The sequence below is a fragment of the Leptosomus discolor genome, chromosome 13 (genome assembly GCF_034619465.1).
Source record: "Leptosomus discolor isolate bLepDis1 chromosome 13, bLepDis1.hap2, whole genome shotgun sequence".
In the NCBI taxonomy this organism is placed as follows: Eukaryota; Metazoa; Chordata; class Aves; order Leptosomiformes; family Leptosomidae; genus Leptosomus; species Leptosomus discolor.
Window position 1 is genome coordinate 9,437,678 of NC_141403.1, and position 18,759 is coordinate 9,456,436.

General features: G+C 44.4%; 1 protein-coding gene across 1 annotated transcript in view; it reads right to left on the bottom strand.

The window, feature by feature from the left end:
• The window catches only part of CA8 (carbonic anhydrase 8 (inactive)), a 37,468-nt gene extending 19,924 nt beyond the window's left edge, over window positions 1-17,544 (bottom strand). The window contains exons 1-3 of the mRNA XM_086472668.1: window positions 17,466-17,544; window positions 16,885-17,076; window positions 12,836-12,960 (exon numbers count right to left, since the gene is read on the bottom strand). Of these exons, the coding sequence (XP_086328794.1) occupies window positions 12,836-12,960; window positions 16,885-17,076; window positions 17,466-17,544 (396 nt within the window). The remainder of the gene's footprint in view (window positions 1-12,835; window positions 12,961-16,884; window positions 17,077-17,465) is intronic.
• Between the last annotated feature and the right edge of the window lie 1,215 nt (window positions 17,545-18,759).

The window sequence follows — 18,759 nt, forward strand, 5'->3', positions numbered from 1 at the left end:
TACAGGGGACTTATGCCTGACAAAACCACCAGCAGCAGAGGCAGCAGGAGGCAACACGAGACACCTGCCCAGCCCGACTGCAGGTCCTGCCGCAGCCCAGCTGAGAATCACAGCCCATACTGCAAGAGGTTGTGATGTGGGGGATCCTTCGGTTAACAGGCTCCGGTCTGCGCTCTGCACACAGTAGAGGATCGTCATTTTGAAAGATCTCCTCTTCAGATCTGCACGTTAACCTAGTAGAACATCAGACTGTGACACTATCGTCACTCGGCTCGCTTGAATCTATGCTGCTGTTGCAACCGCCCATCGTATTTTTTCCACTTTCTATACTCTTACTCTTTACTAAGGAGCTAATTATTACAAAAGCTTCTTTCTTCAGTGCATGCTGCATCATGTGTAAATTAATCTGCTGGAAAGCTTTGTTCCTTGGTGAGAACTAGGTTAATACAGCTATTTCTTGTTGGCTGTGCAACTAGCAACTCCAAGCTCCAGAAAAGTCTGCTTAGTCTAGTAATATCACGGGACAAGAAGGCACCTAAGGATAAGAGATACGTAATTGCTCACGAATCTTCCCAGTTCTTATTTTAATTCATGTAGACTGTACCTCAAAAGACTAATAGGTGAATACTGCATCACCTCATCTTAGCCAGAGTTGTATCTAAAACAGGTTAGTCTGGAAGTTTTGATCATATTGCTTTTTGTCGTATTTCTGTAACTACTGAGAAAGGGAGGGGAGCTGAAACTCTGTTTTGATTCCACATAAACACCATCTCAGGGATGAACCTAAACCACTAAGGTATATTACAGCAGCTTTAGAGCTGCTCTGCTAAAGATCGCAGAGCTAGGAACTGTTCTCCTGGACTCATCCATGTTGGTCAGAGATCAGCATATTCCAGTTTCATTCACCACATGCCATAAAAGCCGAGGAGGGAAGAGTACAAATGGAACATTGGCTACCTAACTAGGGCCAGCATAAAGTCTTTTTCCTGGGTTGAGAAGGATGAAGCGAAGCTGAGGATTTCAGCTGGCACTAATGGAAGACAACACAGCCTAGTCTGACAATAACGATGAGTAATTTCAACAACACAAAAACAACATCACAGGAGGACAAAATATGGAAAAATTGCGTCTTGCTATTATACATGTGCACGAGAATTTATGAGCTGATACTTGACTTGGCACCGAATTGTTTCAGGAAGCAATTGACTAAGCTGTTGGCAGTGACCACAACATACAGTAATTAAGTTCCAAATCCTCACAAGGGGACCGACCAGGGATATGACCAGGGCACACAGCTTCAAGAAAAGTGAATAAAAAAATAGAAAGTTAGTTATTAACAGCCTGAAGGAGAGGTTTAGGAAATTAAAGTTAATGGAATTGATACAGAGGCTATTTGAAAATGTCTTAGGAGAAGCAGGAGTACGTGTACATACCTCATGCCATGAAAAAAAAGAAACAAAAACAAAGCCTGCATGGTTAAACATTACAGTTCAGTCAAGGTAAATATGCCTCCTTCAAAAATGCAAATGCAAATAAAAGCAAGTGAGTAGACCATGAACTCTGGGTAAAATCAAGAAGAGGGCTAGGAGGTAGCACTGGGAGTTGGGTTATTAATCAGTGTACTCGGTTTATGCTTGTAGGCTTGAATTTTTCAATGCTTCTATTGTAGAGGTGCCAAAATGGCACTGAATTGTAGTAGAAACTAAATCTTCTTTACAATTTCATGCATAGATCATTGTCATTAAAAAATGACATAAAGGGAACTCTGTGTCCACCTTTGAAAGCGATGCTAATTTCAGCACAGAGACAGACCTCTGAAAGCAGCACCAAGAAACACAGATGACAACACTGTCAGCGTTAAAAACCTCCTGATTAATAGAATGTGGGAGAAGGGAAAGCACAGCTTCTGCTGAAGTTCTGCTTGTTACAATTTACTGAAGTGTTAAAGACCTAGCAGGTGTAGCCAGGCTCCAAGTATGTACGGAACAAGATGACATTCCCTGAACAAAGAAGTCTGTAATCTCAAATCAGAGAAATTAGGTGCAAACAAATCCAGCTGCAGCAGAGTACAAGGTATCCTGGAGATACCGTCTAAACAACTTTGCAGTCACAGTGTGAGACACTGTAAGTCTCGGGTCAAAAGCTACATTCACAGCTAAAACATGCAGAACAAACACTTGACTGGGACAACGGGGTAGTCCAGAACCCTGGCTGACTGGTGGTGTCCTCTCCGTGAACATCTTTCAGAGAGGGCAGAGCTGTAACATGGCTGTGAATAAAGTCATCTCAGTTGGACCATAAAAGGAAGGGTTGCAAAGACGCCTTCCCAAATCTATTCTCTTTTCAAAAAGCCAGCCAAGCCACAGCGAAAGGAGCCTAGGCAATAGTGTGGCACACCTTCAGGTGTGTCACTGAACAGGTACAGAATAGTGGGACTTCTGAGTTACCTGCAGCATCAGGAAATGCTCTCACAGTCGCCACGGCAAACAGCTTGTGCCGTCGAAGTACCTATGTGGGTAAGCCATACAACATCTAATATTAAACAGGAATCGTGCTCCCTCTGAACAGTCTAATCACATGCAGTGGCCTCATTTCTTATATGGCAAAGAACTACTGGTCCATTGAAAAAATGAAATTAGCAGCAGGAAGTCCTGACGTATATGGAGAGATGCAGAAGACCCCAGCTACGAAGAGTAAGCTAAAAAGAAAAGTAACGGGAACCATAAAAAATCCAACGGAGTGCTGCTCTTTGTGATCCAGCAAAGGAGCTGCCTTTATCACAGCCCATCAATTCTATTTTTTTTTCGATTCTCTCCCCGACCCCACCAGGGAGGGAGCAGACAGCTCTGTGGTGTTTAGCTGCCTGCCAGGCTAAACCATGACAAGGTTAAAAATAAAAAGAAAATGAATTTAAACTTAATATAAAAAGGAACAACAGGTCAAATCTCACGTCCCGCTTCTAACCTAACTCTTCAGAGAGAGGCTTCATTTCTGCGGTGTACAAGGTTAGGAAAGACAAAGGGGACACAAGGAGGATGGCACAAAGGCAGACACCACAGCAGTGCTCTCGGCACTCATGGGGAGGCGAGACACGGGCACCAACTGTCTTCAGGGTTAACGCAGCCACAACACCAACATCTTTAACTATCTTAAGCTTCTGTGAAGGACACCAAGCTGCAGAAAGCTTTCCGAACCCCACCGAGACCCCTTTTGCTCAGGCCTTGAACAGAAGATCAAAATATCTCCTCATTTGCCCACAGAAGCTGCTGACATGTAACATTAGCTGGCCTGTTTCTTAGGAAAATCACTGGCAAAACATCAAAGGGTACAGAGGAAACTGAGGATGCTGTAATTTGTAGTTCATGTGTATTTACTTTTTCTTCCCGTTTGAAAGCGCAAGCACTGCTTATTTCTACTGGCGCGCACAAGAGATGGAAAGAAATCAAGAATTATTCAAAAATTAACATTCTTCCAACTGTAATAAAAGTATACTGGCTAAGAAAAGGAAAGAAAAAGGCAAAATACCCTTGCTTCTAGATTGCTGACTTGTGGTATCAACCCCATCAGTAAAAAAATGAAAAGCTACACAGTTATGACTCTTAGATTCATACATGGGGCTCTTCACTGTGCCAAGTTTCTGCTCAGTGTGAAGCAAGGAGCACTTCAGAGCAGGTTATTGTTCCCTGATACCACGTCTGGCCCCAGCAAACATCTAGGCTGAGGTGCCCTGGGTCTGCCCTTACCTGTGCTAACACGAACAAATACACATTCAAGCCTTTCTTTTTCCTTCCCTTGAACTACGAAGGCCAGGAAGGAAAAAGCAATGGTTTTGGTGCAGGACTCTCCAGCCTGTTTTTACTCTAGATTCTTGCCAACCTGAGTGGGCATATGTGTGTGTCTGCATGTGCTTTTAGAGCTCCACAGCTAGAAAGAGCGAAGCTTGGAAAAAGAACTGGCCCTTGATGAATAGTTGGTGATACTGCAGACTAGCAATGCCATCGAGAAGACAGAAAACACGAAGTGCTATGGGTTAAGTATTTTATTCTGGAAGTGTTATTTATGTGACTAAGCATTTAATGTAAGCGTGTCCAATTCCACAACGTGTTGGCTGCAATCTGTTGTCTTGGATTTAAAGCCAGACTGTTCGTGTGTAGAAGGATTTAAATCACTGATCTAATTTTCAACAATAGATTCTCTAATGAAGGTAGAATAAAAAACACTCCTTCCCTGCTAATTTACTAAGTTTTGTTAATAACTGATTTGAATCCCACAGTTCTCTGTGTTTCAAAGCTAAGGGTCTCTCTAAAGAGATGAGAATCTGCAGCTGCATATTATCTTCCTAAGCCATAATCTTGACTGTTCTCCAGTGAGCAGTTGTTCTTCCATACCACACTCCTCCAGGAAACCCAGTTATGTTTTTTTTTCTGTGAGGTTGGATAAGCTTCCATTGAAATAATAAACACTGTTATGCATGTCCAACAGTTTTCTCTTGAATTGCAAGTTTGCAGATTGCATAACAGCGTTGTATTTTTCTCCTCTCCCATAGTTCCATAAACTCCCCAAATTTTGTTAAACTTTAACTGTTCCCCAGTCCAGTTCATTACATGGCTTAATGCTGGCACAGCGAGAAGGCAGGAACGACCGATGAGACTGTCTCATCAGCAACAGTGTGGTCTATGGACCAGGGCACCAGAGAGTCCTGCGGTTAAATTGCTCAACTGGGATTTCCAACCTTAGGTTTTTGGTCCCACACTGTCTGAAAGTCTTACTAGAACTCAAGCATCTAGGAATCATGAGTCAGTTCTCCATCAGTTCTGAAAAAGGCATCATGTGTGACCATGAACAAACAATTTAATCCCTTTGAACTTGTTTTCTACCAGTTCGTTGGCAACAGCAGACTTGTCTCCCTCGCAGTGATGTTTTAAGGATTACATTATTTGTGCTTGTGAAGCACCCAGGCATGACAGCAAACACTTGTGGAAGCCTTCAAAGGTTTTCAGCTCTTAGATGATCTACAAGTTTCATCCTTCACCTCTTAAGTGCCGTGCGCGCACCATTAGCACAACTAATCCAAAATCTGGGGCTTATATCTCTGTCTCTCACTCATGCACTGGGGCCAGACTAGGAACTGGTCCTGACTCAAGCATGCAGCGTGGAAAACAACAAAATAAGGAACCTCCTTTCCCAGTTTCTTCCACAAGTGACAGGTCTCAGACAAAAAAACAGCTAGGCCTAGTGGCTAGGGCAAAGCACCAAGGAAAACCAAACAGGAAAACCAAACAGGAAAACCAAACAGGAAAACCAAACAGGAAAACCAAGGCACCAGGAAAGTGAGGCAAGATGTGAGTGGAGGGCAGCCACCATCACAGCAGAAATTAGAAACAATGTACAACTGAAGCAAATCACGTCAAGGGCACACAGCCAAGGAAAATGGCAAAGAAGAGACTCCAGCAGCCATCTTGTTGTGCTCAAACCAGGGTTCAAACCCTCTTCAAAATCCCCATCTTCTAAGGGACTACACAAACTCTTCTTCCACAGCAGAGAGAAAACACAAGCAGCCATCTCGTCAGAGTTGGGAATGGGGTTTGCGATAAGGGATGTCATGACAGCAGCCTCCATATCCAGCACTGTCACCAAGACACTCGTGTGAAAAAGCAGAGGAAGGAGAAGGCACAGCTGTCACTACAGGCTGCGACTGAACATCACATCTTAGCCCAGCATGACTGCAAGAAAATTTGGTGCAAAACGTCTGTTACAGGTGAAACGCAAAGAGCGTCTGCAACTTCTGGCAGAACTAAACCAGTAAGGCGAGGTAAGATGGCACAGGGAGCCTAGAGAAGGGTTCCCCTCTCGAGTCACTCCTCATTTTCCCATTCTCATTTCCTTCACCCAACTTCTCTCCACCTGTGACATTTCTCCTTAGAAGAGTTTCCCCTAGCCTGCTCAGCCATTTGTAGTTTGGACCATTTATTTCTCAAAACAATACTGAAATTCCTCCTGCTAGAAGTTACAAATCACAGACTATTGCAACTGCCACCTCAAAAGAGTTTTAGGTGCGTATGAGCCATGAAGCTTCTCCACACACAACTGGCTGTAAATAAGGTAACTCTTAAAAGAGAGATAAAAGGATAAAGAAGCTTCAGTATCGGCCGTTAATGCCACTCTTCTCTGACCTGGTGTCTGCCAGCTTGTACATCTTCCACAACCCAATAAATAAACTGCAGATTTTGCACAGAAGGGAAATCACATTTGCTGCCTCTGAAGATGTGTACAGTTCTTCCCCAGAGCTTAACTGAGCATTTCTCAGGCGCCAGCCAAGCTAAAAGCATCTTTGTGCTAGCACTTCAGCCCATTTTTGTGCCTGCTTTTTTCACGAATCCACAATACAAAGCACATAGATGTATCCCCTGAAAAATTCAAGCTATATGTTTGCTATTCACTATCGAGTGAAACAAGGGCCAATCCAAGCTCATGTTGACAAATCACCTAGAACCAAAGTTTACTTTCAAGACTGCATGTGCCTATTTAGGTCAAACTAACCCTCACACACAATAAAAATATAACACTGAAAGAGCTTAGCAACTAGCAATCTCAAGAGTCACAAGCCACTCGTGTGCTTTTACAATGATGGCAAGTTTGTTTTTATCTTGTCACTGGTTTTCTGTTTCTCAGTATACTGGGAGGGGATGGAGACCTCTCAGCTTTGCACCACTACAAAAAAACCAAACAGAAGTCACATCAATTAGGGGACTGCGGAGTGTACAGTACATAGAAAAATGCAGAAAAATACCTGCACACATGGGGCTAGGGTTGCACACAATACCATTCGCTGACAGCCCTGGAATTGGTGCGAGGACCAATTTTGCCCCTGGAGTGCTCTGCAAAACTAAGCATTATTGTTATGTTCTTAAATGGCATCTACACAATGTGTAAAAAATAGTTTCTGTATTTGGAAAACAAAACTGAAAACACCTGCTTAGATACTGGCCTGATTCTCCTGTGTTTTTCCACATACCTGTCCTCAAAAATTAGATAATGTCCAATGGGCATATCTACTTTATTATTAATCTGTTACTCACAACCTGTCAGGGATATAGCTATTACATGAATGTCATCATTTTCTTAGAAGACACACTGCTTTAATCACAGCTCATAGTATTCGTCTGCAATGATTCCAAAACTTAGACAATCGTCCAAGCCTTTGAGTAACAAGTTAATTTTCCACCAAAAAACCTGGATCATTTCTGAGTGGAGCTCCAGGCCTCAGCACGAAGCTAATAAACCCTTCTGGAATCTGGTCTTTCTGCCTCCTGTTCAACTCATGACTGCCTAAGCAAGGTATTCTTCATCCGTAGGTCTTGTGCTGCCAAAGTGAGTGGAACTAATTAATTTTTTTTCACAAGCAGGTAATCAATACAATCAGCTAAGGCAACAGGATTTACTCCTTGGTTTAAAACCTCTTCTTTTAGGGTTTGTGACTGGGATCATAATCTTATTAAAGCTACCGGCAAAAATCCATAGATATCAGAACTGAGCTCACATATTAGAAACTACTGTCATTACAGATTAAATCCTGCTTGTCATTCACACCTACCCAGTGCCACTGCAGCTTCTAAGTCTCTACATGAAGAGGGAAAGATATGTTGCATACATGCTGCCTCCCTGGCCTTCTGTTACAATCACAAATACTCTGTTTTATTTTTTTAACCCAAATAATTTGCTAACAAGCTAATAAGAAACTGATTAAAACAGATGGCAAGATTAAATAACATTGGTAAAAAATATTAAAAGTCGGCAAAGAATAAATTTCCGTGCTGAACGCATGACACCTCCTCTCAAGAAACGCCAGAAAGGGAATGCACAGTGTGCAGGATCTGCGCTCAGAGCCAGGCACAGAGAAATCCCCACACCGAAGGCTGTAAAGACTTGAGTAGATAAGCGTAACGTTAACAGCCCAACCTGAAGCCCCAAAGCTGTAACTCTGTTTGATGAGACCCTTAGGCAGGCACCATTTCACGTGAACAAAAGAAAACTTAACAGTTTAAATCAGATTGAGGGTAGGGTATGTTTTTTGCATTATATTTAACTTCACGGCAGCAGGTATTTCAGTCACTCTGAAAGACTCTACAGAATGAGCCCGGCTGCTCTTCATCACACAACAGAGAGGAACATCTTTTTTTCCTGTACAGAACTGATTCTGGTCCTTCCGGCAACTGGATTTCCTTCTGTTCTACTCAAAAACTGTAGGACAGACAACAATACAGTTTTTAATCTTCCTGCACATCTTGGAAACATTTTTAAAATTATTTTCTGCCAATCTTCTTCTACTGAAAGCTTTCACGTGGTTCACAGCTAATATAATCCTACATTTTAAAGAGGATGGATTACAGAGAGTTATCCTCCTGGTTGTATTACACATGGTGAAAGGAACCTTTGTATTTTCTCAGATACAGTTTTATTTCAGAGCGGTGGCCTGGAAACAACTGTTCCCTTATAGTCAGACTGTGCCTTCAGTCACACCACCACCTGAGTAACTAAGAGGAAGAGACACCTTTAAGGCACAATTTCCCCTGTTTCCCTCCACTTCAGAAGCAGTGAAAACATTTTTTTATTTTTTCATAAAACAGCACTGATGCCGTCATATGTTCACTTTCTCCCGCTGTCTTTCCTGTCTTGTTTGACTGTAAGTTGGCTTGGCCTGGCACTATAGTGTGCTGTGTTTATACAGAGATCAGGTACAACAGGCCTTCATCTTTAGCTGCCCCTATTTTAACTTTGTTAACAACAAAAATAAATAGCAATTTGCTCCTGCCTCCCTCTATCTCCCTGTTATACATCAAAGGTAAGGGAGAGAGGCAGAGTTTCATCAGATCTTATTTGTTCTTCCTCCTTCCCCAATCCATACTCTTAGCAGGAAGGAGAGGAAAAAAGCTGTCAAATCGTCCCTTTCTTTCTTACACCTACATCAGGTTCAAGTAAGTCACGTGTAAGTGTAGATTTTACTGCTCTGTGGAAGTGTGTACTGTAAAGCACAATTTCATCTTTGGTACCTTGTTCCATTTGCTGGCAAGAAACAGCCTCTCAGTGTTCAGACCATTACTAAATACTTAGCACAAGTGGTGGCCAAAGCAGCTTTGGTCAAAAGGCACAATAACACCCTTCACACGCAGCAGAAGTACTTCGTGACAAGCCTTTCTGGAGCAATGTCTCCTTCCAATTTCTGGCCGAAAGGCAAGAAGAGCTTTCATGCTCTTGTGTTCATGGAACAGAGAGAAGAGGACTGTATGGATAGGTACAGCCCTCTGCTTTCCCTTTGTTTAAAAAGATGTGTTACAGTATTTACCTGTGACAACTATTTACTGTTTTGTCCTGTCCTCCTGACTGCAAACCCAGATGTTTCAGTGAAAATGATAACCCTGGCGTTTTACTGGCAACATTCTGGTTCCTTCAGTCAAGGAAGGTGGAAAACACATCTTTGCTGAACTTCATACAATAACAGAAATAACAATGAACCCAGCCTCCAAACCACATGAACAATGTTTTTCGACAGTGTGAATTATCTCAAGAAGCTGTTCCAGAGGTTACATAAACTTAGTAGTCTCACTCACGTCACCACAAACCTATATATCCTAACCACATGCAAAGGCTCCAGCTGTCTAGTAAGAAATGATAGATTTTTGCACTAAGAGACACAGGATATTACCTAATTTCTGTAAAAGCAGTTATGGTATCAAAGGTGAAGAGACTAAGGAAGTAACTGGAGTGCTCTTCCAAACTTTGAAAAATAACACTCTTTTTTAAAGTCATCCTTTACAAAGATCATTCCACTGATAATCTGAAGCTGTTCCATAACTGTTCCGTCCAATGTAATAAAACAAAGCCTTGCAGTCTTTGGTCCTAAAAACCAGACTGCTGCTCCAGTCAATAAACGGTCTTAGATAGTCACCTCAGAGAGATCTCTTCAAACTCACAAGTTGGTTTCTGAAGAATTGCTCGGGTTTCATAAGAGCATAATGGAGTATCTAATCTGGGCCTAGTTTGTTGTGATGTTAATGCACCCACTTAAACCAAGCACTTATGTTTTCATACTACTGCTCATCGCCTTGACTTGTCCTCCTCACCAAGAAAAAAGAACTTAAAATCCTTACCACTTGCTTTGTACACCCTTTCCAGTTTTTTAGGAAAATGTCCTACTAGACTTGCTCCACTGGCAGAAGATCCAAACTTACACACTTGGTGCTCAACATGTTTCTAGGCATGCATTTGTGTACAAACAACTGCCAGCCTATTTTGTGTTTAGTACAGGACGGAAGCATAAACTACACCAGACTGCTTGTGTATAGCCAAAATAGGCACCCATCGCCGCTTGTGTTCAGTAATTAACAAACCCAAAGAAAATCAAGCCCCATATGTGTTCAGAATGCGATTTCCAACCACCGTACAAACCAATGCTCATGTTAGAAGTTAATAAAATAATAATAAATTTCCTTGTCCCTTGATCAAAACGATTGTTCTCCACCAAAAGAAAAAAAAATTAGATGGGGCAATCGCTGGAATGGAAACAAGAGAATCTTTCATTCTGCAGTCTCGGATGTACTACTTCATAAACATTTATAGCACCTGTTTTATTATGGCTCAAGTATAATATTTGATTTGGACCATTTGAGATGGATTTAATACAGCAGCTCTTTGTGCATACAGCAGAAGGAAATGCAGCTCATCTGTCGAACAAACTGCCCTGCACTTTCTTGCAACGTGGGGCAGAAGACAACGAATGGGCTCAGCCAATACACCTGCATGCACCGACCTTGGATGTGACAGGCTATGCTGTCATTTTCTGCCAGAAGAATTAAACTGCATAAGGATCTGCTTGCAAAACTGAATATTCACACTGTATTTAAAGTGTATTATGAGTGCATTTTTTTCTGCTACAGAATTTTTGCACCAGTAATTATTTCTTGCAGATCAGAGTCTAGCTGAAAGCCGCTTAGATGCAAGAGATGGGATAACACCAACTTGCTCACCTCCAGGTGACGTTCTTCAACTGTGCCAGAACGCTGTTTGTGCAGCTGCCGTGCTGCTTTTCAAGCCGGTGAAGAATGAAATCCCTTCATGAGTGATAAAGTTTGTTGCTCTGCATCTCTTAGTCAAGTATATTTTCCTCTAGATTGATTTGGAGTAGAGAATTCTGAGGTTTCTGCAGATTATCAATAGACTGTTCCCACAGACTACCAAGACTGTCTGCAAAGTGATCCTTAGTAAACAAGGAGAGAGGAGACCCTGGTGGACTCCCAAGTACAGTCTCAACAGAGTTCATGTCAATGTTTCTTGATCACCACATGCTGGATCAGCCTTGAGGAACAGCACTAAGCAGAGCTGTTTCATAACGAACAAGGTCCTTCCTGCCTCAGGGGAACACTGCAGTATCCTGAAGGTCTTGCTGCCCATATAAATCATGTGGCATCTATTACGCCAGGTAACCAGGATGCAGAGGTCATTCCTCTGCTTTCCCTTTGGTTGATGAGTCTTCCCCATTCAAGTAATTCTCCTGCATCGCCAGTATCTGCCCGAAATCAACCTGCAAAGAGGATCTACGTGTAGATGTGGCACTTGGGGACATAGTTTCCTGGTGGATTTGGCAGTGTTAGGTTTACGGTTGGACTCGATGACCTTAAAGGTCTTTTCCAACCTAAATGATTCTGTGATTCTATGATCTGGCTCAACTCAACCTGCAAAGCCCCTATGAGTGACTTCATTTTGATGGACCGGTGCAAAATAGCAAGCAGCGGAGACCAGAATCTGAGCCACAACTCTTAAACCTGAACAATGCTGAGAATTAGATTGATGGTGCAAGTCCACAAGCTTTTTTACACTTAGCTCTGCAGTTGCTCTAATACTTTTTTTATCTTTTTCCATAAAGAGGTCTGCTCCAGTAGTCTGGCCCTCACAAACAGAAATAACGCTACAACAACAAATTTCCTAGCACTGAACAACACAGAGAAAAAGAAACAGTTTCAGGCTCATGAGGGATTATAATAGATAAATGAGGCAAAAATAACTCAAAGAACTCTGCAAAAATCTTGTGTTTCTCTAAAACCAAAAATGCAAAACAAATGAAATAAAAGATGCAAAGCTAAAGTCACCAAACATCAGGGTTGGTATCTGTTAAAACCAGTTTTGCAAGCCGGGGTCTAAGGGATACTCCGAGCCACTCCTGGACAAGTGTAAGCAATGGGAGAGCGGGAAGTGAGGCTGCTGGAGGGCAGGAGAAATAGGTCCCAGCATTTTGAGTTGCCTAGGAGCCCAAACTCCCACCCCACGAAGAGCTAAATTCTTTCAGCTTGTGTTTCAAAATTTTGTCATTGATTGAGATATTCCAGAACGTACCCAAGAATATCACATAATCTTCAATTTTCAGGTATGTAAAGCTATTTCATGAACAAATTGCTCCACGCTTACTCCAAATTTACCTAAGTTGTTATTATTGCTAGCTCTTTCCATCTGTAGCTATTAGTCAAGGTGACATAGGAAGTGTTGAAACGGCAGATCTTGTTAGAACACTAATATTATTAAGACAGAAGTTAATAATTCTGCAAGTTAACTTTATGACCAATTAATCATGCAATGTGATGAGTGCTGGAGGCGTTCTATTCCAGATGCATATCCTAATTTACCTGCACTAAAGCACACCTCAGCAAGACGGCTTTGTGGTTGAAATATAAAGCAGTAAAATGCTGAGCTAAAAGAAACTCTCTTTTGAACTACCAGGAATTCAAGCTATGAAATAAAATCTTTTGCATTTAGCAGGTGTTCAGCAATGCAGTGTCACTCTTACCTCCATAGGAAAGGCCTTAAAATTAACCGTGTGTTCAGAACCACGCTGGTTTTCTCTCCCCCAGTGAAATCGAACGTCGTGTAGTTCAAACTCATGTCCTCGAGGTAATGGCCCCCCTATTAACACTGGGAAAGAAGACAAGTGGTAAGGGATTTGGCTTTGGAAGCAGACAGGCCACTGCATATATCATCCAAATACAACGGGGAGATTGTCACAAGCTTCTTTGTTGTCAGCTGTACTAGAGAGGAGAAAAGTTGACAGACTTGACATCCTCACTTCTGAAGCACCGTGCAGGTACAGAACACGAACTCAGGCGGTGAAATCGCTGCCCTGCTGCACTCTTGTTTTCTGAGGCAGAACAGCTGGTCATAACACAACATAAAAACATTGTGCCTTTATCAGTCAGGAGAGTGAATGTGTTTATTGCTCTTATCAAGACAGTAGCTGTGTGCTCTAAACAGATGGTGGGGGTTCCAAATTGAACCGGTAACTGGCGCAAACTTGTCCAAATGTTAACCTCCATCACCTGTATTTGCTATGAGTCACAGAAACGGATAGAAAACCCTTGATTGCCAATATTCTGCCAGGTAAAGTTGTTCAGTCACATACCACCTGGCAGGCTTCTGGGATACAGAATGCCACCATACCCAAATATAATCAAACCTACACCCAGGGGCAACAACACACCTCACTGACTTAAAAACAGCTTCTAGGCAGCCAGGGCTTTTTTTTACTTCAGTCTTTTAAACATCCAGAATTTCTTCAAAGCATCTGTCCACAATTGCAACACACACACACAAAACTTATATAGCAGCTCAGTTCTTTTGCATTAATAGAGACCTCCACCACAAGTAGTAACAGCAAGCGGTTGTACCTTGTGAGGCCCAACCCACTTTGGAATTAATCAATGGAAACACTTTGCCCAGGGATTTCTGAAGCTGCTTCAGATCAACTATTACTGCACAAGCTCTAGGTAACTTCCCACTGAAACCACTGAATATTGGCTTCGAGGCAGGGCTGGATTTTACTTAAGGGCATTCACAGTCTTCCCCAGAATCCACTAATTTTTAGATTACGTTCCATAGACTTTGAATGAATCTTTTACAATCTCTGATAATTGATAAGGATTATTTAATTGCATAACCTACAGCCTTAGGGAACTAAATTTCCATAATATAAAGTTATTCTGACACGCAAACTAAACAGCCTTAGTTTGGAGCACAAGACACAGTATAACACTAAAACATAATTAAGCAATTGAATCATGTTGCAACTATACAAACACAAAAGTGAAAGTATGCAACTATAAAAAACCTGAAAGAAAACAGATCAGTTATGGCTTTCATAAGCAATTACGTTGGAGAAAAAAATAAATATCCCAATTAATCCTCCTTTAATAATTCTCCGTATCTAATCTAACAGCCATTAGGGTTTCTAAAATGAAATGTCCTAAATGTGGTTATAGATTCAGATTCGGTTCTTAAACTTGCTTTATCTCCGTCCTATCTATACCTATATCCTATAGGGCAAATCTACAAATCTTGTGAACACTGAGGGGAAACAATTCATTGAAGTATTTCAGGAAGTCTGGACGAATAAAAAGAACCACGATACTCCATTAGTGCTATTTTTTAGGAGAATGGAGTGTTTTCTTTGTTTTAAAATGTTGCTCCTAGAGAAAGCCTAACTGGAAAAAAATGTTCTCTATATGATCTAGGTCTGGATCTCCAGGAGCTTCAAAGGGTTTATTTCTGAGGCTTAAGTTGTAACACTGATCCCATGATAAAAGTATTTCAATGCACGAAGTATGTTTATCTTTCCTTTGCCTTTCATCAAATCTTGATCCTTGCCAATGCATGAAACATGTTTAACTCCACTTTGCCTTTCAGCAGTGTTTGATCCTCACTAGAAAACGATTCTGCAGCCGTCATCCACTGCGCAGTCTGCTGCTGGCTTAAGAGCAGTCCCTCTGTTAGCAGGATAGCCCCTAAAGCATTTTTCAATCTACAGTTCCATCACACGGTTGGTCATGCTTCTTCCACCTAATGTACAACATATGCACGACGCTCAAACTGGAAGAAGGCTTTGAAAATGTTTGCAATTAAACAATAAGAAGGATTTGGGGATTCCAGATGGACTGCGTGCCCTGAATTAAAGGATAAAATCAATCACCACTAAGGACAAATTGATTTTTAATATGTATCTTAACCAGTTTACTTTTTTCCACAAAGAAGTTTTTCTTTGAGTGCTAACATGACAGTAGATGAGGATCTTTTCTACATTAATTGGACACAGTTTCAAAAGCATTTAGTGCTCAACAGTTCCCATTAAAATAATCTGGCTAAATGGATTTGTCATCAGAGATCCCCTGTGAGGAAAAGAAGCTGCAGGAGTTTCCGCAATCCCTGAAAACTGGCCAGAATACTAGGTCAAACACAGCTTATTAACTCTTTTCTCCTCTTGTTAGGGATGACAAACATTGTCTTCCCCCTCCCCAAAACTGAAAAATTACTCCCAGTTTAGAAACAGAATGAAATCTAAGGAAAAGCTGAAACTAAACTAAGATTTCCTAAATCATAATCCCACACTTCATTCATAAACTTGCATTCTATTTCATGTTTTCTGATATTTCAAGACTCACCACTCTGGCATCATGCTGCATTCCAGTCTCAAAAGAAGCCTGTCCTTCTCCTAAGTCTTCAGTGGGTTTGCACATGCACTTCCATGTGTTGGTCCCATCTTATTAATTATTGCTACCAAGTTACAAACTGCCCTTGTGAAAGGTAGGGTGGAAGGAGTTGCATTTTGGCATGCAAGCGATGACATTGTTTGCGGTCACTCTCACTTCCTCCACAGGAGAATTCAAGAACCTCCCTGATCCTGCAGAGAGAACCTTACTCCTCAGGAAAAGAGCTCTGCTTCTGATGAGAGCAGTAAAACCGAGTTACACTCAAGTTTACTAACTGAAAGTTTCTAGTCTACCACAAATCTGCAAAATTCTGTGGAAAGAAATGTTCTGCATTGCAATAAACGGAATTTATCACGGAAAGGAAACTATAAAGGAAAGCATCATTATTAAAATAACAAACCCTTCCTTTTTAAAAAATTCAGTGTGAAACTGAACAGACTCCACCACTCTCAGCACAGCTGTAGCTCCCAGGACTACTGGGACCTCAGAAGGAAACAAAAGTTGGAATGTCTCATGGTTTGACAATGTTCAGCTGCTTAAATGCCCCCAAAAGGCTGTTACTAGCTAAGATTGGTTAGAGTAACTTGGATGCTCTTCCAAACACATGGTACGAACTATCACAGTGCTGGAAAGCATGCTGGAGTTTTTTTCTCCCTATTTTCTTGACATTGTCTCCTTCATACAGAATAGTTTACCCAGATGAAAGGTCTGAACAAGATACTGCAACTTCACTTAAGTTCGAATTGTTTCTTTTATTATTTGCTTCTAATTCTTATTTGATGAATGACACACACACACACACAAAAAAAAAACATTTAAGAAATGAGGACTGCTTTGCTACCTGCTCTTCATCAATACTGCACACATGTATAACCGGAGTTAAGCTGCCCAGTTCTGTAGTTAGCACTCAGAACCCATACAAATTGATGGAAAAAGCTCTTTTAACTTACACAGTCTTCAGACCAAGGGCAAATTTTGCCAGCTGCACAAACCAGCTTGGCATCACACTGCCTGAGCAGTAGCCTGGAACCACACTGCCTTAGCAACTGTTTGGACTGCTTCTGAACCAGACAGCGGTTAAGGCCAGTGAATGAGATGACACCGCCACAAGAGGAAATTCTGGACGTGCCCTCAAGCAACCTGACCGACCACCCAGTTTGGCAGCCCCCGATACAAAGCTTGCTCCTTTTCCCACCGAAGCCAACAGCAATTCTTCCCGGCCGCGGCCCACGCCGAAGGGGCGCAACTGCTCGCTGCTGGCAGCAGCTGCTGGCCCTGCGCTCGGGGGGGACAACGCACAGCCAGTTTTTAAGGAACCCCAAGTTCCAGCGGGGAAAGCAAAGGCCGTGTTTCAGCTTACCTGATTTCGACTTCAGGGCGATCTGAATCGAGTGCCCATCGTTGATCACCTCGCAGTCACGACACACCACGTAGTTCGGCGACAAACGCACTTCCAGGAGCGAGGGGTCATACTTGGCTTCTCTCGAGTTCAAGTTAATGGGCGACTGGTACTCCCCGTTAGCATCGGGGAAGCTCAGCCCCCACTCCACTCCTGAGGCACAAGGGAAAGCCGTTACGGGGACACGCTGGCGCTGCACGGCGGCTCCCCGAGCCAGCCCGACCCTCGCCGGCCGCCTCGCCGCTGCCCACGGGCGCGGGAAGGCGGGGGCTGCTCCGCGGCACCTCGGCCCCGCCGGCCCCTCCGACCGTTGCCGGGCGGGCGGCTCCGCGGCCGCCGCCGCCCCTCGCTGCTCTCCCGCTGGTGGGGACCGACCTGCCGCCCGCTGCGGGACGGCGCTTCGCTACCCGCAGCTCGGGCCGGCCGGGGGCGGGGGGGGGAAGGCGGACGATTTTCCCCCCCGTTCCGCCACTGAAATCCTCCCACCTTCACCTCCTGCCCCGGCCGCGCCGAAAAGTTTCTCGCCGCCGCCCGCTCCTCACCTTCCTCATAGCCCCACTCCGGAGCTTCCTCCCGGCGCGGGAAGGGCTCGGCGCCCTCGATCAGGCTCCTGTCAGCCATAGGCGGGCGACGTGCGAGCGGCCCCGGCTCCCCTCAGCCGGGCGCTGCCTGCGTGTGCGAGTGAGGGTGTGCGAGGGGCGAGGCGGGCTGGCGGCGCTCCACACCGCGCCTCGGCCCGCCCCCGCCGGCGGCTGCTCGGGTGGCGGGGCAGGGGCAGGGGACGCGGCGAGGCCGCCCGGCGGGACCGGCAAGCGGTAGCTGATCGTAGCGGGGCGGGCGGGGGGCGAGGTGGCAGCCGGCGGAGAGGGGAGCGGGCAGCCGCGGGAGCCGCAGCCCAGGCTGGGGTTCCCCGTGGGCCGCTGCTGCTCTGTCGTCCCTGCGTGTTCCTCAGCCTCTCCTCGCCGGGGAGGGTGGGCGGGTGTCGCCGGAGCTGGGCAAGGCGTTCTGTGCGCCCGGGGAGGGCAAGCCCTCCCTTGGGAGGAACAAGCCCGGCGCTGGAACAGGCTAGGGGCCACCAGGCTTGGTAGAAAAGGACCTGTGGGTCCTGGTGGGCGCCATGTTGGACGTGAGCCAGCAGCGCACCCTTGCCGCAAAGAAGGTGGATGAAACTTTGGGCCGCGTTAGGCAAAGCAATGCCGGCAGGTCGAGGGAGGTGATCCTGCCCCTCTGCTCAGCGCTGGTGAGGCCACAGTAGGGGTGCTGAGTCCAGTCTGGGCTCCCCAGCACAAGAGAGACATGGACATACTGGAGAGAGCCCAGCAAAGGGTCACAAGGGTGATGAAGGGACTGGCGCGTCTCTCCTGTGAGAAAAGGCTGAGAGAGCTGGGATTGTTCAGCCTGGAGAAGAGCAGGCTCAGGGGGATCTCATCTGTGTGTACAAATACCTGGAGGGAGGATGCAAAGAGAACGGAGCCAGGCTCTTTTCAGTGGTGCCCAGTCACAGTACAAGGGGCAACTGGCACGAACTGGAACACAAGAGGTTCCCTCTGAACAGCAGGAAATGGTTTTTACTGTAAAAATGACCAAGCCCTGGCACAGGTTGCCCAGGGAGGTTGTGGAGTCTCCATCCCTGGAGATACTCAAATGCCGTCTGGATACAGTCCTTGAGTACCAGCTCTAGGAGTCCCTGCTTGAGCGGGGGAGTTGGGCCAGATGCCCTCCAGATGTCCTTTCCAATCTCAGCCATTCTGTGATTCTCATTCCTCCTCACCCCGCAGCACTGTGCCCCTCCTATGGAGGGACACAGGCCCCCGGTGAGGACAAGGGAGCCACTGA